The sequence below is a fragment of the Babylonia areolata genome, chromosome 20, assembly GCF_041734735.1.
Source record: "Babylonia areolata isolate BAREFJ2019XMU chromosome 20, ASM4173473v1, whole genome shotgun sequence".
Taxonomy (NCBI): Eukaryota; Metazoa; Mollusca; class Gastropoda; order Neogastropoda; family Buccinidae; genus Babylonia; species Babylonia areolata.
In genome coordinates this window covers 23,632,960-23,658,478 of record NC_134895.1, presented here as the reverse complement: position 1 = coordinate 23,658,478, position 25,519 = coordinate 23,632,960, and the positions used below count along the sequence as shown (strand labels likewise).

General features: G+C 39.4%; 2 protein-coding genes across 4 annotated transcripts; one reads left to right on the top strand and one right to left on the bottom strand.

The window, feature by feature from the left end:
* The first annotated feature begins 51 nt into the window (after window positions 1–51).
* Window positions 52–9,513, top strand: LOC143295328 (vacuolar protein sorting-associated protein 28 homolog). Its single transcript, XM_076606965.1, has 9 exons — window positions 52–156; window positions 2,128–2,156; window positions 2,707–2,744; window positions 3,141–3,230; window positions 4,971–5,073; window positions 5,500–5,601; window positions 6,277–6,330; window positions 6,584–6,675; window positions 7,641–9,513. The coding sequence occupies exons 1-9, from the start codon at window positions 129–131 to the stop codon at window positions 7,759–7,761; spliced, it is 657 nt and encodes a 218-aa protein (XP_076463080.1). The 5' UTR covers window positions 52–128; the 3' UTR covers window positions 7,762–9,513.
* A 444-nt stretch (window positions 9,514–9,957) lies between these two features.
* On the bottom strand, window positions 9,958–25,480 carry LOC143295326 (putative RNA polymerase II subunit B1 CTD phosphatase RPAP2). 3 transcript variants are annotated; one of them, XM_076606961.1, is made up of 10 exons: window positions 25,451–25,480; window positions 22,890–23,119; window positions 22,405–22,503; window positions 21,659–21,724; window positions 20,775–20,902; window positions 17,434–19,024; window positions 13,476–13,600; window positions 13,004–13,084; window positions 10,842–10,910; window positions 9,958–10,323 (listed from the first exon to the last, which is right to left on the bottom strand). In XM_076606961.1, exons 2-10 carry the CDS (start codon window positions 23,115–23,117, stop codon window positions 10,155–10,157), a joined length of 2,556 nt encoding a protein of 851 aa, XP_076463076.1. In that variant the 5' UTR covers window positions 23,118–23,119; window positions 25,451–25,480; the 3' UTR covers window positions 9,958–10,154. The 3 variants fall into 3 exon arrangements, with proteins under 3 accessions (XP_076463076.1, XP_076463075.1, XP_076463077.1); XM_076606960.1 differs by lacking the exon at window positions 25,451–25,480 and adding an exon at window positions 25,218–25,306; XM_076606962.1 differs by lacking the exon at window positions 25,451–25,480 and adding an exon at window positions 25,241–25,299.
* Window positions 25,481–25,519: the final 39 nt, after the last annotated feature.

Below are 25,519 nucleotides of genomic sequence, written 5' to 3'. Positions count from 1 at the left end.
TAATGATCTTTACATGGAGTCAAACAAGAGCCGGAACGAAAGTATGTGTTTACGTGACGTCATATCCTCTTCACTTTCTGTTACTTGGACCTGGTTTAGCAGAAGTAAAATCAGCTACGCATCCAGCAATGTTCTCGACAGTACAGACAAGTTCAGGTATTTCCCATATGTTTTGGCATGTTTCAATTCTTTAGTTTAATTCTCCAAAGAACAAAAAACAAAGTTGCTGCTCATAGACTTAAAGTTGAGTGAATCAACCTATATATTACATTTTGGTTTGAGTACTTATTTTTATCAAATGCGTCATATTTACAATGCCTTCGCCCTCTAACAGTGTTATGAATTATAGATCATGCAAGTATACTTACTATGTGCCCATCGGTGTAAGCATGTGTTTGTTTGTTTCTGTTTGTTTTTGTTTGTTTGTTTGTGTGTGTGTTTGGTGAGAGAGACTGAGAGGCAATATGTCCGGACTTTCCTGGCTTTTCTGTGATTGTTTCAAAATATTTGTTGACTGAACTGCCTTTTAACCTGCCATCCATGGATATTTTACATGGGTTCAAATGGGAAGATTGAGACCAGGCAGTCGAGTCATCTTGATCCACTTCTTGGTGATTGCAGATGTCTGTGTGAGTGTGTCTCTCAGACTTTATTGATGCCAGAATATAAATTGTGAAAGAAAGTGGCGAGTATAGCCTTGTCTGATATTGATCTTACTGATGTAGCCTCAGACCCTAAATGGATATATACTACAACATTTTTGTTGTCTTCATCAGTTATTCAAATAAATAAATAAATAAAGTATAGAAAAATGCCCAATATTTTGTATTTTAGTTACATCTCGTGTGTCTTGAGGGACTGTTGTTAAGTTGATATTGTGGAAGTCTTCACTGCAGAGGAGACTTTACTAAATCTGGCACCATTACTTAATAATTATTGTCATGTATAACATAGATTAGAAGCTGGTAACTCGCAGTAGGGACTTCTTAACACCACCAAACTGACTCACCAATGTCAGCAGCAGCACTGAGTCCCCTTTGACATCTTTTTGACATTATGGCAGCCAATGTTAATAGTTCACAATGGACAGCCAGCTTTGGGGTTGTGGCAGTAAAGGCCTAGGTGTTTCTGTATAATAGTATATGGGTACAACTCGCCAAGCAGTGTATATATGAAAGGACAAGTACAGAAGCAGCAGCAGTAGCAACATGAGCATGCATGCACATGCACACAGAGACACAAGCACACACAGTGTACACAGTGTTAAGTCAACAACAACATGCGCACACATGCACACACACACACACACATACACACACACACACACACACACACACACACACACACACATTGTAAAGTAAAATTTTGTAAATTTACTTTTTCATTGACAACATAATACAGAGAAGTCACTTGTTGGCAAAAATTACCTTCTTCAAACAGGAAATATGAAAATTTACGTTTTATCATAAATGTGGAACAAAAGTTATTTTCTTAGAACATAAAAACTGAAAACCAAAGGAGAAAAACACATACTAGTTAGTTTGTTGTCTTCTGGCGTTCTGCTAAATTCTTGAAGCTGTAAATTTAGCGTGATGAGAAAAGAGTGGGTATCAAGATAAACTAATTTTAGATAGGTTTTTTGCAGGGCAAAAGGTGGTATTTGGTTTTAAAACTTAAGTGGAAATTGTGGCATGTGGAGGTAATTTAAAACTAATGATTTAAAGACTGGTGGGAGAAGCTAAGTGCCATTGAAAGTGAATGAACAAATGAACTATTTATTGAATGGTTGGGTGACAAGATTGAAGATACATGTGAAGGCCTGGTGGTCGTGCAGAGAGAGGCACACGTATGCCACTAGGAGAAAAAATATGTATCATTTATGTAAGACAGTGGTGCAAGCATGCTGCCACAGTATCAGTCACCCTGCAGGTATCTTGTTTCTTGTGCAACTTTACACTGATTAAAACTGGAGCCCATGTGAGAGAACCAGAAGAAAACAGTTCATTATGCTTATAATGATATATGTAATGTAATGACACATTATCACAAAATCAGCTCGAACTACTGTCAGATAATTTTTTTTTTCTTTTTCTTTTTTTTAATAATGTGCTTTTTATTTATTTTCAGGGCAACCCAACAATCCAGGCCTGTATGAGGTAAGTTGACTTAAATTTGTCGCTGTGCTGATTTCATCAGATTTCCCAGTAGGTTTTTCACTTTGCTCTGTTTTTATGGTATAATTTGATTATATATATATTATAGGACATAAATCAACATTGACTAAGGGAAATGAAATGATTTAAATTAAGCTTGATATAAGCTCAACTTCGTAATTTCTTTGAATTCGATATGTTTGCACTACACATAGATAGAATGCAAATTGAAACGAAATAGTATCAATAACATTAAGGTACAATTTCCTACATTTAAAAAAAGGTTTACAAATATATATGTCATGTGAACGTTATGAAAATTGATGACTTAATTTGAATGATTCAAAATGATTAGTTGGGGTGGGTGGGAGGGGGAAGGGGAGGGGGCGGGGGGCGTAATTGATAGACTGAATAAACAACCAAAGATTAGGATGATTACTAGAAGTAGAACTGTTCTAAAGTGGTACCATCTTTTTGCTTAGCATTGAGCATATATATATATATATATATATATATATATACTGATGCATTTTCATGTGTGGTCATTTTGCAGGAGGTCAAGCTGTATCGTACAGCCAGAGAAAGAGAAAAGTGAGTACTGTTCAACTGATCCTGTTTAATTAAAATTGTAGTCATAGAACATACAGCTAATCATGAGTAAGACTGCCGCCTTTGTACGGTCTTTTAAAAAGTCTTCTTTTTTTTTTTTGTTCAGTTCATTTTGATCTGTTTGTTGTGAGAACTCTGACTGATAGATAAAAATATCAGTGACTCATGGTGATGTGCGAAAGAAAGTAAAATCCTGTGTAAAGTTCTATGTTTTTCTCTGCAATGGTAAAAATCAGGAGTTATTGGAAGAGATCTCTTTAAATTTCTTGTTGCTTTTCTGCTAATTATGTTTTAATGAGTTTGTTTGAAGAAAATAAAGTACTAACATATCAAAGGAACAGTGATAAATTAAAAAAAAATTGCCCTTGTTCTTCTCAGGTATGACAACATGGCAGATCTGTATGCCGTGATCAATACTTTACAGAGCTTGGAGAAAGCCTACATTCGTGATGCAGTCTTACCAAAAGAGTGAGTTGGTCTTTGTTTTCTGTATGATATTCTTGCTTTAAAGGGAGAAAATGTATAATACATGTGTGTGTCATAGTTGTGACCAACTAAGACCATCAGGATAACAAAGGAGGCAAATTCTGTCCTGACTGTCCAGGTTATAATTCCATTATAGTGGAGGGGGACTTTCCTGATTTACAACCCACTCTCTCGGCTAAGAGGGTTTTAGGACAGTCAGCATTGGGATGGCTCCCAGAGGCCAACTCGCCCCCAAGGATGCAGCACTAAGAGCAAGTGCAGTCTTGCCTCCTAGTTGGAGGTTTGAGATTCATAGTCCTTCACGAAAGACTAAGCTTTAATTCCTAGGCTGCCTATATGACGAGATAACTCGTCAGCACAAGCATGTACGCTTCTCTGCCACAATGACAAGATAACTCATCATCAAAATATTCTTGTCTTTTCCCTGGTTTACATTGAGAAAAATACTGGTAGCTTTAGCTTGGGGAATCTTTCTAGATTCTATTCATAGCTAGAAAACCCATCTAAGTCATGAGGCAGTCCTTTATTTGAATGTTTTAGTTGGGTTACTGCCACAGTGCTTGCCTGGCTCCTCTCCTTGCTCACTCAGCAAAATGTCAGACTCCGTGCTCAAGAGGTGCGATCATGTTGCCCAAAATCCACCAAGATTGCTTTCTTTAGCTGATGCTCAGAAAGAATTGAAGGGTAAATTCGGAGGAGACAGTGATGAACTTTCATAGGACAATTTGATAGAAAATAAAGGAGCAATGAAGAGACTGGCCAAGATATGACTGTCAGTAAGGGATGCTGACTGTACAGCTGTAGCAGACAACAAAAAGTGACCAAATATTAGCAAGACACAGTGTGAGCGATTTTCCTGGCACTCAGCCAACGCGGTCTGGTGAGAACTGGATGAAGTGACCGTGTGAGAGGGGTGAAGAGGAGAGGGGTGGAGACCAAGGGGGTGTGGCCCCACATCCATATTATCACTTGGAGAAGTCACAGTGCATTGTGTATCTGTCTCTTTTTATTTTATTTTATTTTTTATTGTGGTTGTTCTAGTATAATTTGTGTGTGCAGGTATTATCCATTTGTCCAGAAAAAAAAGATATTTTAGTGCAGATTACCTGACTGATGTTCGTAATGAACAAGTTGAAAATGTGACAAAAAATAAAACACTGATTTCAAAACAACAGCATGTCACTGAAAATCTATAAAATAGGAAAACACCATGTGTTTTGTATTCTTTATTTATTTTCCTTTCAGAAAATATATACTTTTATGGGTCTTTCTCCAATAACAAAGAGCATACAATTTTTTGAAAATATATACCCGTTTGTTTTTTTTTTAAAACCCCAGGCAAATAGATTTCACTAAAATCTTATTTTCCTGGCAGTGAAACTGTTAAATGAATTCTCATTGCATTGCAGTGGAGAAACCATTGATCATACAACTCTCATTTCATTGTTGGCCCAAGTGCAGTCTAATATCAGTCTCTGATGTAAGCCGAGAGTTGAGCTGGGAAGTACAGCTCTAACTTACACCACATTACACTACACACATACACACGCTCACTCTCGTTGTCTCTTCTGTGTTCTGCGGTGTATTCTGACTAAACGCAGATCAACATGTGTCCCTTCCAAGCTTTTATTTTCTTTTGTGAAGTACTGTATGTGTTTCAGCAGCTACATAATCACATTCTCTTAATTGCTTGACACCGTTTATTTTATCTGGAATCAACAGGTACACAGCCACATGTTCCAAGTTGCTTGTCCAGTACAAAGCAGCCTTCAAGCAAGTTCAGAGTGATTTCACTACTGTGGAAGATTTCATGAAGAAGTACAGGGTATGGTATAAATTTTTTGCAACTGAAATACCTTGTTATTGTACACTTATAGACAGTTTATCATGCATTCAGGCCTTTAGGCATAAATCCATAATTTCCGTCTTCTGTCATGGCTATTTTTGTCTGTGGCTCATGCACTTACTTTGAACCTGTTGGCATGCTGGATACAAAATTAGAAAAGTTGGGATATACTTTGCAGTTTTGTTGTTGTTGTTTTTCACTTTTTTCTTTTGGTAAGAGTTACCACTAATGTGCCTCAGGCACTGAGCTTAACCACCTTAATAATTTCATGTGTTGTGCACAAAATAAGCCTGTTGTTGGCCAGCAAAGCTTTCTACAGAAAAAGAAGTGCTCTATTGAAGAGTGAGTGTTGCTGACTGCATGTGCTGGCACAGGTTAACATTTGTGCTCTCTGTTCGCTTACAGTTGGACTGCCCAGCAGCCTTGGAGAGAATAAAAGAAGGTCGACCCATCACCATCAAAGATGATAAGGGCAACACCAGCAAATGCATTGCAGACATTGTTTCTGTGAGTCTGACATTTCAGCGTTTGTTTTGGCAGGCTGAGACTGCAGTGTGGTACAGCTATCATTTTAGTGCAGTGCTCAGTTGATGCATTTCTAATATTTTTTGGTACTTTAAACAGACAGTAAATGTGTTTGAATACACTGCTTTCTAACAAGCATAAATCAGACTTATATAAAAAGCACAAACATTCAAAATTTATGTCCTTGTGATTTCATATTTTTCTTTGCATGCTCATGGAACCCAGAGGTTGTCCAGTTTTGTACATTGGTTTTTATTCACACTCTGTCAGTTTTGTGTGTTCTTTCTTTTTAACACATGAATATGCACATGCCTTTCACACACACACATGCATGCGCGCAAGCACACACGCCTCAAGCACACACGCACAGCATTTATTCTCTCCACTGTCACAAAGCAGTGGAGGTTTGTATAATGTGCATGGATATCACAGACATATTATCCACCCTCCATCAGTTTTCATTTGTGTGTAAATACCTATTATAGATAATGCACCTGAGCAAATTATTATTCCAATTGTTAATTACTTATCCTGTGATTGTGTCCATGAATTATTCTTATAGTTAATTACTGATTCTGTGATAGTTATTATTCTTGGAGTTTTTTTCTGATTGTGTACATGGGTGAATTAATATTCCTGTGTCATGTATTTTTTCAGCTGTTTATCACCATCATGGACAAGCTGAGGCTGGAGATCAGAGCCATGGATGAGGTAAATGATTAACATTAATGAGGATCAAGTGAATAGGAAAAGCATTTTTGTCATGTGACAGAACTTCAAAATGTATTTGTGACTTTTAGTTTTAGACCTACACCCAGCTTCACTTACCCCCTTTATTCATGATTATTCTTTATTAAGATATCTTATTGGTGATGATATTTCAGGATAGTGGTGATATTTTGTTTCCCCCTATGTGTAGGTACCTATGGAGTTTGCAAACAACAAAAGTGTGTGTATTTTGCAGATTCACCCAGATCTTCGAGAGCTGATGGAAACCATGAACAGAATGAGTATATTGCCTGCTGATTTTGAGGGCCGATCCAAAGTGCAAAAGTGGTGAGCTGGTGTATTATTCTTTCGTCAGTTTGGAGATCTTTAGAACATGAATCTTTCAGTCACTGTTCCTCATTAGAGAGCAGATTGAAATGAAGTCAGAATTGTAATGTTTTGTAGGGAAGTTTGGGGCAGGGGGCACTATTGCTAAACAAGTCTCTTTTTGTTATCCTTTTTATTTTTATTTTTATTTATTTATTTTTTTAATACTTTACGGCATTAAGCATGTTGAAAAATGAAGGATCAAATGCAAATACCACAAAAAGTGGCAGAAGCAAAAACTTTACATCCAAAGTTTTATCTAACTGCACCAAAACGTAACAAATGTTCATTCCAAGCAGAAAAATCAATGTGTGAATTATGTCTGCTTCCATGGATTTGTACAGGAAAAGCAAAATATATCAATCCAATGTAGGAAAAGAGGGTAGGTGCATTGGCATGCTGAAGGGAGGAAATATACTAAGGGAGGTCACTAGCGGCTCCTGCTTTTAGATTTTTCTACAGGAGCCAGGGTAGTAGTTTGCACAGGACAGGAATCAGACCTCTGTCATGGCCTGCATCAGTGGGCCATGGAAAAGCATGTGTAAAATAGTCTGTTAGGAGACATGACAACATGCAGCAACAGAGAAGCGATTGATGTGGAAATCTATAGGAGATACAACCAAAAAAAAGCTGCAAGAATGCACAAGTAAGCAAGATACTGCCGGAAAAGAGGGCCTTGCATATAATTTGGAAAAAGGGAGGGAGGTAATGTTCAAAGGCAGGCTACTCGCCACAGCTACTTTCGATTATCCACTTGGGTGGATTTGTAGTTAGCACAGGACAGGAATCAGACATCTGTTGGAGTCTGCACTATTGGGTCATTTTTAGTATGTTAGATAAAACCATATTCAAGGGTAAAAATGTTATTTTTCAAACTGTGGTCAAGAGAGCACAGAAGAGTGTAGCACGTTACTCTGTTCTGTCAGGCTGGACACCCTGGGCAGCATGCAGGCGTCAGAAGAGCTGGATGACGGACAGGTGCGACAGATGTTGTTTGACCTGGAATCTTCCTTCAATGCCTTCAACAACGTGTTGCACAACAACTGAACCATTGTGTGTGTGCGTGGGGACTGATTGGGGTCACACTGTTTTGTGACTCTCTTTATTCTTTTGACTACAATCTGAGAGGAAGATTAGTTCATGAATCCCAGGGACATAAGGGAATCAGTCTGTGCTTTCGTAAATAATAATCTATATTTAGTTTTTGTGATGCACTTTACACAGATAAATCATTACTTTATTTCCATTTCTTTGAAAAATATTTTTCAAAATGCTGTGAAATGATTGGGTGAGCTGTACATAATTCCTGTTGTGTGTGGAGAATGTTGAAGTATGTGTGTATATGCTTGCAAGTGCTCTATTTTATGTATGACAGCATGCTCCAGTGTGTGTATATAGCATCTGTGTTGAATGTTAAGTACTGTTCACACTTATTTTTCTCAGTATCTTAAGAACGTGTTCAACTAATTTTGTTTTATATCTATGCCGTGTTCCATAATAATGATTAATTTGACACACACACTCGCGCACACATGTGCACACACACAAATGCCTTCACTATACAGAGCAATGATCAAGGATACTGTGAATTTTGTGTGAAGAAGCTTTCACTTATTTTTTAATATTGTCTTAAAATTTAAGAATCAAGTCAATCCTGTAACTTGTACTCATGTCTTTGTCAGTGGACTATATTTACATTACAGGTCATTGTGATCTCAAGTCCATAGATTAATATTACAGATTACTGTGGGGGTTTTTTTGGGGGGAGGGGGGGGTACATGTCAGTTTTCCATCTGGTCATTAATACTTTTTCTTCAATAGTGTGTCAGAAAAAATACAATTAAAATGCAAAAGACAAAGTATGACCTTGCTTTGAACGGATTTCAGGAGGTAGACATAATCTCATCTGAGTCCATAGCAAGACAATTCTGCAAAAGCTGTTAAACATTCGCTGACAATATGGCCAACACCGTTTCGAAATTTTGCTGAATACAGGTACCCCTGAACGTCACTGATGACATCAAATGAAGGGAAATTACTCTAATTCAAACATTTGATCTGGAGTGGTGTATATCTAGACCCTTTTCTCAATTTCTGGCAAATTGTTCTGCATATTATTTGTGACTGGCAACACCACTTTCTTCTGCGTTGTTTCCCCCCAGCAATCAAGGGGTTAATGCTGTTATTGATGATGGTGACCAAAATAACTAGATGGGTCATGGACACGTTTTTATTCTATTCTGATCTGGCAACTTTTTTTTTTTAATTGCTATATTTTTTTTTTATAAAAGTTTGGCTGTTGAGTGAATGTTTGCATGAGGTACAGTCATATTCTTGTTGTACTTTTAGTTCAGACTCTTTACTTTAAGCTGTAGAAGTGCATCTCAGCCTGGAAATTCAGCACCTCTTTTCTATAGCTCCCTCCTTTATAATAAGATGTAAACATGGGGGTAGTTGTAGGTTTTATTAGTTCATACTTCTCGTTCTAAGCTTTTTATGTTTGTTTTGTGTGTCAAATGTAATTCTGGTTTAATTTTTTTTAAACTTTTAAATTCAGCAATATGGTTGTTGCTGTCAGTAGAATCTTATCTGAATAGTCATTGAGTTTAATGGTGTATTACCATCATCGTGAATATGTTATATGTTTTCTGTCAAAAACTACAAAAAAAAAAACCCTCTTGGTCTTGCTTTTTATGTTGTTTTATCTGCCCTGATATGACTTATGCAGTTGGCCATGCTTTGAGCAGTTTGCTAAGCTGTTAGCAACAACAAATGAATTAATAAATTTTATGATCCGTGTTTTTGCGTGGCTGGAAGTCCAGGTGCGGTGTTTTTTCTGATATAAAAAGACAAGCCATATGGCTTGTATCCTGAAAAATAAAGTTACAACTAATACATTTCACAGATTAAGAAAGCAAAAAAAAAAGTACAACAAAAATCAACAAGAACACTTTATTAGTTTTGACATGACACTGTCAGACTAAATTCACAACTGATAAAACACAACCCAAGTTAACAAATGCAATAGTTTTTCAATTTTCAACATTTCCTTTAAATCCCAAATTTAAAAAGACAACAACAATGCATTATTTCTAACTTCTCTGCAAACATGCAGTCAACATAACTTATCAACATGACATACTTTCACTTTAGATACTTCCTGCAACTGTTTCAGAAAAGCCAGGAAGTTGATTTGAACAGTTCAACTGTTCACTCAAAACAAACCCAATTGTTATCAATTACTTTTCTTTTTTTTTTTTTTTTTTGTTTTTGTTTGTTTTATCTGCTTTCTTTGGGATGTTCACTTAAACATGAAGCTTGCATCACCTTCACAGAGTCACATGCAAACCTTCTCCAACAAGAAATCTTAGGTCACAGACACACATAATGATGATCTACACATACACGGCTCTGTTAATCCGTTTGCAACCAAGCTTTAACTAAGATCCCTGTCCCTGTAAACGCTGTTTGCTTTGTGCCAGCATGTCTTGCACTAGCTGCCCCACAGAGGCAGATGAGTGGTTCAGTCGGCTGAGCACCATGTTGAAGGCACTGCATCTGTCCACAGACTGAAAGGCCCTGCTTACCGCCACACTCTTGCTCTCCACCCTGCCAACACACACACCATGCACAGAGAAATGGCTCACCTGAGCAGCAGCTGTTACACTGTGATGTGTAATATTTTGCCTTCTTAAAGAACAGCTGATGATATCATGAGGTTACATGTATTAGTAACATCACCTTCTGCTAAAAACACACTTACACACACTGTACTGAGTCAACTCAGATCAAACATTCAATCTTCAATTTTTTTTAGTTGACTGTTCATGTTGAAAGCAAAAACCCTATTGAAAGTTGAGGTCAGAAGTTCAAGGTGGCAGTACGAAGAAAGCTTAGATACAAGACTGCGTTTTCAAGCAATCTTCATCAAATCTGACACAGTGACTGACAATAGCCAGAACATAAAACCTTCTGAAAGTTGAGCTCAGAGGCCAAACGTGGTTTTGTGAACTTTTATCAGAAACTGAAGCGCATTATAAATGTATTCTTCTATAAACTAAAATCAGAGCATCTGTTACTATGTGGTATACAAAAGTTTGATAGATCCAGACCAAGCAGCCACTCACATCTTCAGGAGAATGATGGCAGCAAGAGTCCACTCCACAGGCTTGAAGATAATGTTATGACTGGTCAGACTGTCATCACAAAATCATGACTATATACATATAGATGTGTACACATATATATATATATAACGAAAGATGTACAAATCATCCTAAACAAAGTAAAATAAAACTTCATTCACAAACACTTAATCGACATGATCTTGCATGCTGACTCAATATTACTTTATAAACATTAATAATTCATCACTTGAAAAGGCTTTAGTCATACAAATCAAATGCATTCATCCTGACTAAAAGAAACACACAGGAAAAACCCAATTACTTTTTTTTTTTCTTTTTTTTTTAAAGGAAGAAAAGTCCAGTCACCATAGAGCATCCATCCATAATTACTTTTTCATGCATGCACAGTGAATGCACCCATTCGCATCATAAACTCCAAGGATTTGATAAAACGGTGAACAAACAATTTGATTCTTTGTCTTCTTTCTCTCCTCTCCTCCACTCTCCCCAACACACACATCCACTGGCAAGCACACAGTAGAATAGTAGTAGTTACTCTTGGTCATACATCTGATTATTTTTATGAACCACTGACTTAATTATTACATTTACAAAAAGCATATTTGTAAACTATTGGAGAAAAACAAAGAAAACAACTATCAAAAGCTGTCCTGAAGCAGCTGAACCACCTTTGTTTCAACAATCTCATCCACCCATTTCAGTCTGCCTATCGCGCTGACCACAGCACCAAAACCACTCTCCTCCACATTCTGAATAATCTACTGATAGCGTCCGACTCGGGAAAAATTTCCATTCTCACTCTTCTCAACTTGTCAGCCGCCTTTGACACGATAGACCATTCAATCCTTCTTTCCCGTCTTCATTTTACATTTGGTATCAACGGCACTGTTCTAAACTAGTTCAAATCTTATCTCACTGATCGATTCCAGTCTGTCATTGTTGATCATTTCCAATCTGAACCCGTTAAAATCGAACATGGAGTCCCACAGGGGTCTGTTTTAGGCCCAGTGCTCTTCACTCTATACACTGCTCCTCTCGCTGAAATTATCAACCGCCATAATATCAGTCATCATTTTTATGCTGATGACACTCAACTCCAGAAGAGTGATACCCCTGAAAAATTGTTGTCGCTCTTGCTAGAAACATCCAACTGCTTCCTGGACATTCAAAACTGGATGACTCTAAATAAGTTACAATTGAACGTGGACAGAACTGAAGCAATGATCACAGGAACTAACCAAAAACTGTCTTCCATCACAATTGACACAATCAAACTTGGCAGTACATCCATCCCTCTTTCCAGGTCAGTCAGGAACCTCAGTGTTGTCCTTGACAATACACTGTCCATGCAAAAAATTATCAGTCAGACATGTCAGTCCTGCTACTGTCAACTGAGGAGCATCAGTTCCGTCCGGAAATATCTGTCCACTGACGCAACATCTAGACTTGTCATTTCTCTCATTCTCTCTCGTTTTGACTACTGTAACTCTCTATTATCTGGTTTGCCTGCTTCATCCATTCAGTCCCTTCAGCGCATACAAAACTCTGCTGCCCGACTCGTCCTCAGAAAGAAAAGATCTGAGCACATCACTCCTCTTTTGCAACATCTCCACTGGCTCCCTGTCTCACACCGAATAAAGTACAAGGTCAGCACTCTATGTTATAGATGTATTCACAAAACTGCCCCTTCCTATCTCTGCGGCTGCCTTCACCTCTACACTCCATCTCACTCACTACGATCGGTTTCGGATCCACTCCGTTTACGCATACCCAGATTCAAACACTTGACTGTTGGCCGCCGTTCTTTCTCTGTCTCTGGACCTTGCAATTGGAATGAACTTCCTCTTTCGCTTCGTCAAGTCTCCACACTCAGCTCTTTCAAGTCTGGCCTTAAAACCCACCTCTTCCCAAAATAGGCTCCTTTGCCTGCCTCTTCCTTGTCTTTAGTTTCTACAGTTTCAGAGCTATGCATGCGTGTGAATGACTGGTGCAAAAGCGCTTTGATTTGTCTCTGCACAAGATTCAGCGCTATATAAATACTATTATTATTATTTATTATTATTATCATTATTAAATGCCTCCCACTAAACTCCCTCTGCTAAAACAAACTTCATGATATTCCTGTGAACAAATATGCATACCTGAATGTAAACACCAGTTCTCTCAAGGATGCAGAGATGTCTTGGACCGACAGGCCCAGGGGTGGCAACAGACTTGGCATCCTACAGTGAGTGAAATTGTTGAGATCGTAAGTCCAACCACTTCTACATAAATATTAAGACAAAATTGATAATCATCAGCCCTCTTCTGTCTCTGTGTGAGCGCATATATGTGTTTGTGTGTTTGTGTGTGTGTGTGGTGTGTGTATTTCTTAACTGTTACAGTATGAGAGATGGAACAATCTGGTTAAACAGGTAATGATAACCTGAATATTACACTTAGTTGAATACACTTATCCATACCAAATACAAACAGAATATTACACATAGTTGAACACACTTATCCACACCAAATACAAACACACATTCTCCCATAAAATGGTCAAAACTGCACAGCACACCCACAATTTTTTTTATCTTGAATGCAAAATAAATAATGTAACCAGCCACTCACGTGCGGTCCAGACGCTCCAAGACAATGCGTCTCCGAATCAGTTGCTGGTTGTGAGAGTCAATGTCAGGCAGTACAACAGGTCTTTCACTGTCCAATTTGTCCCCATCTCCTCCATCTGATTTTGCCTTATATCATGGAATATAAAACAAATCTTATTATCTTCTGTACAGATTATCTATCCATTTCAAATATAATTTCTAGCTGCCATCCTCTACTCTAGATATGTCAATTTTATACATCATTTCCAGCTTTTTGAATTAAAAAAAAAAAAAAAAAAAAAAAAATATATATATATATATATATATATATATATTGTAGTGTTGTGAAATCTTCTTTGCTTGGGAATCTTGACCTTATAAGACACTTGTCTTGTAATGCCGGAAGGAGCAAGGTGCAGAATAAAAGTCTCTGCAAACTCATTCAAATTCATGTGTTTATATAAGCAAGCGTGGCTCATGCAAACAAGCAAACCAAGCAGCAATTACAGCAACTGCAATGCAAACACCGCATTGGTGACAAGGATTACAAAGTTAAGAGTGACTGTTTGTGTTCCACTTGAATAAACCGACTGGTCGTTGAAAATGGCGGCCGCACCCCCACCTTACCCTTCTTTTGACTGTGTCCCAGGGGTCGTGCTGTTCATTGGAGCAAGTGGGTTGCAAAACTGCAAACTTATTTCACTGCTTACAAGATCTTAGACGACATGTGGCAGCAGGCATTGCTTCTAACTTTTAGTTCGAGAAATATGTGTTTCGTCACATTGAGCAGAAAACTGACAACATTGACAATTTCTATTCTGAGCTCAAACATCTAGCTGCAACTTGTGGGTTTCACGGCATCAACGCTTAAGTGCAATCACAGCTGATAGCCGGCTGCAAATCACAAAAGGTGCATGAGAAAGGACTTGCCAACCCAAAGCTCAGCCTGGCAGCTAACCACAACACAAGCACAGCTGATGACAGCAGAAGGCCCACACCACAGTCCGAGGTACATCGTGTTCAACACAACAACGAAGCCCAGGTACAACGTGGTCAAAACGGCTCACTGGGAAAGTAGCAGCAACCCTCACGGCAGTCCTGCTACTTCTGTGGAGGGAACTGGCCGCATGAGGGAGGAAGAAATGCCTGTCCAGCACTCAACAGGAGCGCCAATCAAGCAGCAAGATGAACCATTTTGCCTCAGTATGTCGCTCCAGTCAGCGACTGCAGAATCAAGTGCCTCACCAACAGTCTGCTGGTCAGTAGCAGCCTGCCTCACACATCAACACAGTCCATGGGTACACAAGTAAAGAAACCGAGCCCAGCGCAGCCACTGACACTGCATATGTTTTTGCTGTATCCAATGCCAACCTCCCCACATTCCCAGTCACTGTCAATGAGAACTCTTTCCCTGTCCTGGCAGACTCAGGTGCATCCGTGAATCTGCTGTCACAAGCTGACTACAACACACTCGTGCCACTGCCCCTCCTCCAACACTCATCCAAACAGATCACAGCCTATGGCAGTCAGTCCCCAACCCCTGTGCTCAGAACAATTACCACTGTCCTCTCACATGGACACACCAGCATCAATGCAACCATATGCGTTGTTAAAGGTAGGGACAGGCCCATTTTGGGCTGAGAGACGAGCAAAGCATTAACTCTCTCCATACGAACGGCGAAAGAGACGACGTTAACAGCGTTTCACCCCAATTACCACCATCAAAATATTGCAAGTGGAAGGCTCTTATACTGAAGAGGTGAATGTTGACAAAGAATACCACAATTCTGACGACGGAAGCTAAAGGTTGGGTCATTCAGACACCCACTGGACATCCGAGGGATCTGTGTAGAGGAGAAGAGAGGACTGGCCGTACTGAGTGAGTTAAAGCTACGGACTACAGTGAGTCATATCAAATCACAAGCAGATGAATACAAGGAGGAATTCCCAGACTTGTTCCATGGCCTTGGGCGACTCTGTGACAGGAAAATCAAACTATACATTGACTCTGAGGTACAGCCAGTGACGCAGCAGTACAGACGGGTCCCTTTTCATGTCCGGCAAGACACTGTAGAGCAGCTCAAGCATGAAGAGTTGGGCGTCATCAAACGAGCAACAGGGCCCACTTCTTGGGTTTCACCAGTCGTGGTTGTACCGAAGCCCAAGCAGCCTGGGAAGGTACGCGTCTGTGTTGACATGCATGCGGCAAACAAATCATTGACATCACAGACTCCACGTCGGCCAACACAGTCATTCCCCAGACTGGATCATCCCCAGACTGGACACGATCTTTGCTGAATTCAGGATGCCACACATGCTGAAAACAGACAATGGACCGCCATTGAACTCCCATGACTTCGCAACTTACTGCAATCACCAAGGCATCCACCACCGCAAGATCACACCTGAATGGCCGTGAGCCAACGGAGAGACTGAACGCTTCATGCTAACTGTGAAGAAAGTGGTCAAAAGCTCAACACTGCCAAACTTCCGTCAGGATCTGCACCGCTTCCTGCTAGACTACCGCACTATGCCACACTGCACAACAGGAGTGGCTCCAGCCAAGGCCTTGTTCCATCGCCCCATTAGGACAAGGCTGCCAGAACTACCAGCTGAACGCCAGGATGACAGTGCCATGCGCAACAGGGACGCAGAGCAAAAAGCACGCATGAAGCTGTAAGCAGACAAGGCATACTCCAAACCCTTCCCCATCGCTGTCAGCGATCCCGTACTCCTGAAGAACTCACACCCAGCCAAGGCTGACAACCCCTTTCAGCCCACCCCCCTTGTTGTCATCGGCAAGAAGGGAAGCATGCTAACTGCTCAGCGAGGTGCCCAGCGCGTGACCAGGAGCAACAGCTTCTTCAAACCATCCCCCGGGCATCCCACACCAGGTGAGAGTGAGGAAGACAAGGCTGATCCCATAGACAGTGGACCCGCACAGCTGGACACTCATGCACACACCACTCCGAGCAATCACTCTCAGTCTGCTGAACCTCTGACGCTTTGCTGTTCTGGAGACGAGGTGCGCAAACCAAGGCATCTGGATTATTTTGTCCTTGACCTTGTCCACTGAGATGCAGATACCCATCAGTCAACACCATGAACGTTGTAAAGATCCCCATAGTGTTTGAACTTTTTTTTCTTTTTCTTTTTTAGGGGGAGAGAAAAAAAAAAAAGACAGTGACACAGTTAGTTACAGTTTTGTTGTTTTTTGTTTATTGTTGTGAAATTCCAACTTTTCAGTGACTATTATTACAGTTCTTTTGTTTGCCTTGTGAGGTTCCATGTTTTCAACGGTTGTTGTCAGTTTCGTTACCTTATGTTATTTTTGGGAGTTAATTTTCCATCCAAGGGAAAGGGTGATGTAGTGTTGAGAAATCATCTTTGTTTGGGAATTTTGACCTTTTAAGACACTTGTCTTAAAATGCCGGAAGGAGCAAGGTGCAGAATAAAAGTCTCTGCAAACTCATTCAAATTCATGTTTTTACATAAGCGAGCGTGGTTCATGTAAACAAGCAAAATAAGCAGCAATTACAGCAACTGCGTCGCAAACACTATATATATATATATATATATATATATATATATATATATATATATACATATATATAAATTTTCACCAAAATCAACCAGTGAAGATGAAACTGGATTCAGAATATGAATTATATTGCACCACTTAATATTCATAGCAAATTGCAGGCACAAAAAATTGTATCTAAAATAGTTGCTCAATAGGAGAATGATATTTCCATTTTCTGCCAAACAAGCACATTTTGGAGCTGATAGCTGAGCAAATTATTACCCAAACATACAGATAGCATTTTTGCAGTTACACATCACCTTGAAAAAAATATATTAACACATACATATACGTATACATGTAACATTTCCTTACAGCAACCTTTTTTTTTCTCAAAGATTTTTTTTTTTTTTAAGGCAGAAAACGTGACAGACAAGTAAAGTCTCGAATTCTGTACCTTTGTTGCCTTGCTTTTTACAGTCGTGGAACCTCCCAGGAAGCTGTGGACTTTGAGCTGGTACTCATCTGTCTGCTTCTTCAACTCTCCATAATTGGGCAATGGTCTTTTTCCTCCTCCCCTTTTATCGCCCTTCTCCTCAACCTCTTCTTCTCCAAGCACATCATCAAAGTCCTTCTCTTGGCCTGCTAAGCGGAGACACAAATCTTCGTATTTTCTCCTCATTTCTGGATCTTTGTGAAACATACTTGTGGAGTCATTTTCATCTGCTTTGCAGCCTTCAGTCTGGGCAGAGGTTAAGCCCAAGTAATCTAAAGTCTCTGCAGAGATCCAGGTAGAAATGACTTGGCAAATGGAACTGAGGGGAGACACTTCAGCTTGAGGTGCTGTTTGGAGGGAAGAATTCTTAACAGCCTGAATGCTTTTCTTTTTCCTGGGTGGATGGTTTTCTCCAGGACCCAGCCTGCTTTTCTCCTCCTGTTTCAACTTTTCTGAAGCACTTCCATCAGGTTTGTTTTCTTTTTCTGAGCCCTGTCTCCTCTCTGACACAGGTGGCTTGGCTTCATCTTCCTTACTTTCAATCTCACTGCTGCCAGCAGAGCAAATTGTTTTTGATTCTGACTTTTTGGGATGATCTGAGAAATCTGACTGAATGTCAGCAACCTTTGATAGCAGGTTTCGACGTCTGTCCAAGAGGCGCAGGAGATAGGCAGGTTTGGATTCCCCTGGCTGTTGTTTCAAAGAATTTCCCTCTGGTTTCTCATCCACCTGAAAGGTATAAGCTAAAGCATGTCCAGTGCCAGCTTTACTGTCTGGCTCCACTGGCTGAGGACCATTTGTACATGTTTCAGAAACCACTGGATCTCCTGGCTTGGACAGACTGCCAGATTCTGTCAATTTACCAGCTGAATCACCTCTTTCTGCTGAAATAGTACAGTTTTGAACATTGGTCTCCTGCTCCTCATCATCATCACTGTCTGCTGCCCCTGTCCTGAGCAGCGCTGTGTGTGTCTTGGAAACTGCTGAACCTTTTCTTTCACACATACAGTCTTTACTAACCCCAACATTCCCACCGCTTCCTGCACAGTCATCATCACTGTCAACGTCCGCACCGTTCAGATCACCACTGTCTTGCAGGGTCAGGTCTTTCATGGAGGACTCCAGCCCCAAATGATCACCCTGAACACTCTCCAGTTTGTCACCCGAAAGTTTTTGTGTGTCACCATTTCTTCTGATGGCAGCTGCTTCCTCTTGCCTCTGTCCTCCCCGTTCTACATCCATGGACCTATCACCATACGCATCACCGGTACTTCTATAATTTTCTGTCACAGCAGACGTTACCTTGTCCCCATCACTTTCCGTCAGTGACAGTTTCTCCATGCCTCTGTCCAGTTCCTCTTCTGTGGACAGAGACAGGAGCTCATCAGACAGTTGCTTGCTCTCCTCCACTGATGTGCGGCCATGTTCAGCAGACTGGAGTTTTTGGGTTCTTGCTGCTTTCTCGTCCGCGTGATCCAGTTTCTTCAGCAGCAACAGCTCGTCTCTCAGGCCAATCATCCTGCTGCCAATCACCTCTTCTCCTTCCCCACACCTGGAAAATATCACTAAGCTGCTGAATGATGTGCAAAAAAGAAAGCTTGACAATTCACAGGAACATGGACTGATAACAGACACAGAGACAGGAGCTAAGGCATACTTAAGGGGAAAGGAGGACAGAGAAAGGGATAAAGATAACCCAAGATGAAAGAAAGTAAGAGAAAGGGATCCTATAGAGAATTAAACAGGAGGAGGTAATCAGCACCTGGCAATGGCAAAAAAATATTTTCTTTGGACAGCTGGCGACCTACTCCCAAAGAATAAAGAAACCAACTCTTCCAAGCAGGTTTTACATGAATGGCAAAAAGCCCATAAGCTAAAGAAAGAAATATGAACAAAAATCAAGAAAACTTAATTTTAAAGCATTAACAATATGATCATGGAAGCTTAACATCAGAGGACTCAGGAGCATTTAAACTACTTTGTCTACAGAAACACTTGTTTTACTAAAGAAAGTGACTGTTCCATGAGAAGAAATAAAAAGAATAATATTTGACTTTTTTTGTTCTGTCGCTCTTTTTGTTATAGGTAACAACCCTTACTAAATACAGTCAGAGTATTAACAGGGTCCAAGTCTAAAACCAATCTATGTAGAACTGTCACAGATGAAGAAACACACTTTACACACAGACACCAGATGACAAGCTGGTAAGATCATTTTGATTAACCCCTAGGCTGCCTGCATGACGAGATAACTCGTCATGGCAAGCATGTATGCTTCGCTGCCTGCATGACGAGATAACTCGTCATCGAAATATTCTGACTTTTCCCTGGTTTGCATTCACTTCCTTGGCAAAAATAGTGGTAGCTTTAGCCTGGGGAATCTCTCTAGATTCTATTCATAGCTAGAAACCCCATCTACGTCATGAAGCAGTCCTTTATTTGAACGTTTTGGTTGGGTCACTGTCCAAGTGTTTGCCTGACTTCTCTCCTCGCTCGCTCAACAAAATGTCGGACTGACGCCGTGCTCAAGACATGCGATCGTGACGAACTAAATCAACCATGATTTCTTTCTTTAGCTGATGCTCAGAAAGAACTGAAGCGTAAATTCGAAGGAGAAGATAGTGATGAACATTTATAGGACGATCTGATAGAAAATAAAGGGAGTAATCAAGAGAGTGGCCAAGATGCGACTGTCAGTGAGTGATGCCGGCTGTACAGATGTTAGCAGACGACAGATGACCGATTTAGCAGCAGAGCGATATTCTTGGCACGCAGCCAACGCGGTCTGATGAGAACTGAATCAAGTGAACGTGTGAGAGGGGTGAGGAGGAGGGGGGTGGAGACTGAGGGGGCGTGGCCTCACATCCATCTTATCACTTGGAGAAGTCACAATGTATTGTGTATCTATCTCTTAAAAAAATATATATATATTGTGGTTGTTCTAGTATGATTTTGTGTTTGCAGATATCCATTTGTCAAGAAAATATGATGTTTTTGTGCAAATTACCTGACTAATGTTTGTTATGAACAAGTTGAAAATGTGACAAAAAACAAAACACTGATTTCAAAACAACAGCATGTCACTAAAAATATATAAAATGGGAAAACAGCATGTGTTTTGTATTCTTTATTCATTTACCTTTCAGAAAATATATACTTTTATGGGTCTTTCTCCAATAACAAAGAGCACAGAATTTTTTGAAAATTTATACCCGTTTTTTGTGAAAAAACCCTGGCAAATAGATTTCACTTAAATCTTATTTTCCTGGCAGCGAAAGGGTTAACAAAAACCTCTTTCTCACCCGCTGACATCATGGTGCAAAAGATCAAAGGGGTCCATACTCGCCCCTCTGCGAGTCCAGACAGGAGTCTGAGGAATTTGTTTTCGGAGGTGTTCAGAAGCAGTATAACATCTGTTGCTGCAGAATTTCTGTTCAAAGATAACAACACATACCATACAGAACATAATTACCTGATAAGTTTGAAGTTTTACAATGAAGACAACAACGATATAAATTATTCTCTTTTTTTTTTCTCCTTTGTACTTCCACAAGTAAAGATGGTTGTTTTGTGTGTTAATATCATTAGCTCAGGTACTTATAATGAATAGCATAAGAATTCACACAGCTGAATTGTACTGCCTTAGCACAGACTAAACAGTTGTAACAAAGTGCTGATATCAGATAAACAATGTCAAAATGTAATACATTCATATGATGAATTCAACTAGCCACATTCTCTCTCTGTCTCACCTCTCCATTGATAAATTTTGAATGTCTCATGTCTCCCAAGATAGTTAACAGCTGTAACTGAAACTCAACTGAACTGAAACGAGCTCACAAAAGTAGTAACTACAGTCACACAGAAAATAAATCATACATATCAAGCCTTCATCAAAGCCTTTCTTAATCTGGCCAACACTTTTATCATCTCACTTGATCATACATTCCTGTCAAGACATTTCACTGACCATACATTCCTCTCTAGAATTCCACATGATATATCTGTTGAGAAAACTGTTATTGATACATATATATATCAGTGTTTAAAATAGTTATCTCTCATTCCCGTTTTCTTGTGTGTGTTTTTTGTTGTTGTTTTTGCATCCATGCACTGAGACTGCCTGTCATATAAAGGGACAGTGTAACTGTGAAAGGAAAACTGCCAGTATAAAAATCACACTTACCTTTCTCTCTGTGATATCAAACACAGTGTTTGATCTGGTTGATATGTGGTATTTTTGCTTTGCCACCTGGACATATGGAAAGAAAAACAAAAAAGTCACAGCAACTTTTATCAAAATCAATATTGCTCATGATCATATGAATTCAAATCCTCAAATGACATGTGGTCTGAAACACAAACTGGACTTTCCAGATCAGACAGAAAAACTAACAAAAATGCATGCACACACACACACACACACACACACACACACACACACACACACAAGTGTGTGTGTGTGTGTGTGTGTTTGTGTGCGCGCGCGCGTTTGTGTGAGTGTGTGTGCATATGTTACCCTGTCACACTGAATTACACAGCTGAAAAGTTGAATAAAATCAAGACAACATGATAAATCATTTTCAACAGATACTCAAGTTAATCAATGCCAGTCCAAACCATATTCAACCCAGTAGTTTGTAAGAACTCAACTTCCATAAGCAAGCCAACAGACAGATTTTAGATTAAGACAAAGACAAAAGATGAATTATAGAGGAAAAAAAAACAAAGAAGAAAGAATGCAGGATGGTAAAAGGCACAATAAAGACAGGACGAACAGAATGAGAAACCTAAAGACTGACACACTGGCAGAAATAAAAACTGGTCGAGGAACAAACACGACAGCATCAAACAGAATGGTAGACAGCCATGCAGCACAGTAATGTGAGGCATATCTGACCACTAAAAAGCTATCCACAGAAGATGACTCACCTGACGCAAAGCATTGCTACATACTGGGTAGCCACACAGACGGCTAATGGAGCGCTCCTCCACAACATCTTCATAGTGACTGTGATCAATGAACTGGCACTAGAAAAAAAAAAGAAGTTAACAAGAGACATAAAAAAAAGAACCAGATAACATGCGCATCATATCTGATCATATGTTTCACTCTGTAACCAAACTTCTACGCAGTCATGAATAAAAATATTTAAAAATACTATAATTACAAAATCTAAGGAAGTATAGCATTTGCATTTTATGAAGATGTCTATTCCCCACCCCCCATACCCCTCCCTGCCCCCCCCCCCCCCCCCCCCCACCATACCCCCCCCCCCCCCCCCCCCCCCACCCCCGCAACTTACTACTGTACACATTTTTATTAGTTTTAAATCATGCTAGTATAATATCATAATACAACAACAACAAAAAACCCGACTAATCAATAAAAGTACTGATCTTAATGCACTACATACTGCTTGCAGAAGGTATTCTGCAGTGATGTTTGGCTCTATCAGGCGATTTACAACATCAAATGCTCTGGCCTCTGAAGCAACCCTGTCTCGAATTTTTGTTTCCATTTCAGCTTTCCTCTGGTGCTCTGCTGCTTTTTTCTCATCCTTGTCTGCAGACTTCGTCCGGGACTTTGTCTTCTTGGATGCTGATTTGCTCCCTCCATTGCTTTGATCTTTAGACCTACCCATATCTGAAGACACAAAGGAATAAGAAAATGACTAATTAATAACAGTACGCACAAAGGAAGCAAAACTTGCAAATGTGTTACAATGACAAATATAGTACTTTAGCACCAGACAAATGATATCAATTAAAAGCTGATTGGTTGTTTATCGTTCAAACTGAACATGTTATCACTTTTTTGTTGAAAGGCTTCCATGCTCAAGATGTTTTCAAAATGTTCCATATTATCTGTAAAATATCTTTACCTAACAGTAGTCTAATATTATACAAAAACTAACTGCCTATCACACACTTAAACATGGCATCATCAATATTCTATGAACAAGAATCAAACATCTCTGCAACTATGTACATAAATCAATCATCAAACTGCAAGGGATACAAAGTGTCCTCAAAACTATCACATGTGGAGTGTTCCCAAATTAAATCAATGACTCAGTTACATTACATACATTCATATCGTTCTGATATCTGCTCATCATTTGAATGAAGCAGGGTGGAGAGTGTGCTACTATCACTGAGTATCAGTGAATTTTACATGAGGCTATTATCAAGAATCTGAAAGGTGGGATAACTGAAAATTACAACCTAAGTTTTAGGGCTTCTGCACACACACACACACACACACACACACACACACACACACACACACACAAACACACACACAAATAAAAAGTTAACAGCGGATGAGAGACTGCTGACCCAGATAAAAAATTAAAATATTATTCTTTTCAAAATATACAGCCAGGTCAGTTAAGTAGTTTAAAATACATCTATACATTCTAGAAAAATAGATAATACTTATTAATAGTGTTTTCTAAAACCACCAATGACCAATATTAATCACTCATTTTTTTTCTTTATGTTTGTAAGGGGTGAGATCTTCTCTTCTTCCATTTGATGCCCTGGGTAAAAAAAAAAAAAAAAAAGTTGACCATTTTGGTGTTAGTGCCAGTTTTAGGGTGGAGGGTTTGGGGGTGGGGAAACTGGAAAGATGGAGAGATTTCAATTCAGTTCATTTACTCAAGGGTGTCACTTTGTTTGGAAAAATCCATATACACTACACCACATCTGCAGCATAACCTGACATACGTCAGAAGGAGATAGAGACACAGAGAGAGACAGAGAGAGAAGGGTTAACTTCTGGAATAATATGACCAGTTACATTGCTACTGCAGGAACACTTAAAAAATGTAAGAATCTGTTAGATAAATACTGGAAGGATTATGGCTTCCAAGTAATTTCTTCGTAGGAAGCTAGTCAAAACATCATTAACTGCACACTCTTAATATAATAAAGTTAAAAATGAACTTTATGAAGGAAAAAAGGTTATAATGCTCCGGCTGATAATCATAAAGCCTAAAAGCTGTGACACATGGTGTGATATGATAATAATCCACAAACTTCTCTCTTTCTCCCTCTCTCTCTGTTTCTGACAGTAGGTGAGTATCACTCTACCCCAGTAATCCACAAACTCTCTCTCTCTCTGTCTCTCAACTGATTTTGTTATTGTCGTCTATGAACATAACTATTGTACAACGTTTTGCTTTATATTTACATAGAGCATTTAAACAATGTTGTGCTTATGTAACGTAATTTTCTTTTTATTAATATACAACTTTATCAGTTTATGTCAATTCCATGTGTACCCCCTTCTAAGGGGCTGTGGCCTTTTTGAATAAAACATCTACTTCTACATCTCTCTCTCTCCCCCACCCTCCCCTCCCCCTCCCTCTCTCTGTTTCTGATAGTTTCTGTTTCTGATAGTGATTGTACTATTCAACTTAAGCTGGGCAGCCATTATCAACATGCTGACTTTTCTGGAGATAAAAGAAAAGAAACTGAAGCTTTTAAACAGTCTGTCTTTTGTTTCGTAAAATAACTAGGGATCATTCGCCCAACTATTTGCCAAAGTGTTTAATTGTTCTAAAATTAGATGAGAATTTTGTGGAATGATCCAGCAGATTCTTGATTGTGAAATACAAGTGTCTGTCTGTGTGTGTGTGTTTGTGCCAAGTTGACATTCGTTTTGAGTGAACGGTGTTCAACAAAACTTTAAATAAGGAGGGATAGCTCAAATATCATATTACAAATTATGCAATTACCGTCAACTTAATCTTAGGCTCACAAACTTTCGCTTCTTCTTCGGACAAGCCAGAAGCTCATCTGACTTCCGTTGCAAATGACAAACGTCACAATAAAGGTACACTACTCTAAATACAAAACATTTCTTGCTTGCCATATCACAAGATTAAGAAAAATACGGAAGTTGACAGACAAAGACAAGAAAATATATATCACAAAATTAAAAATTATATAAACTTATGCACATACATACTTTTTGCAGACAGTGTAATGGCCCTCTCCGCCCCCCCCCCCACCCCCCTCAAATCCTATAAAGAAAGAT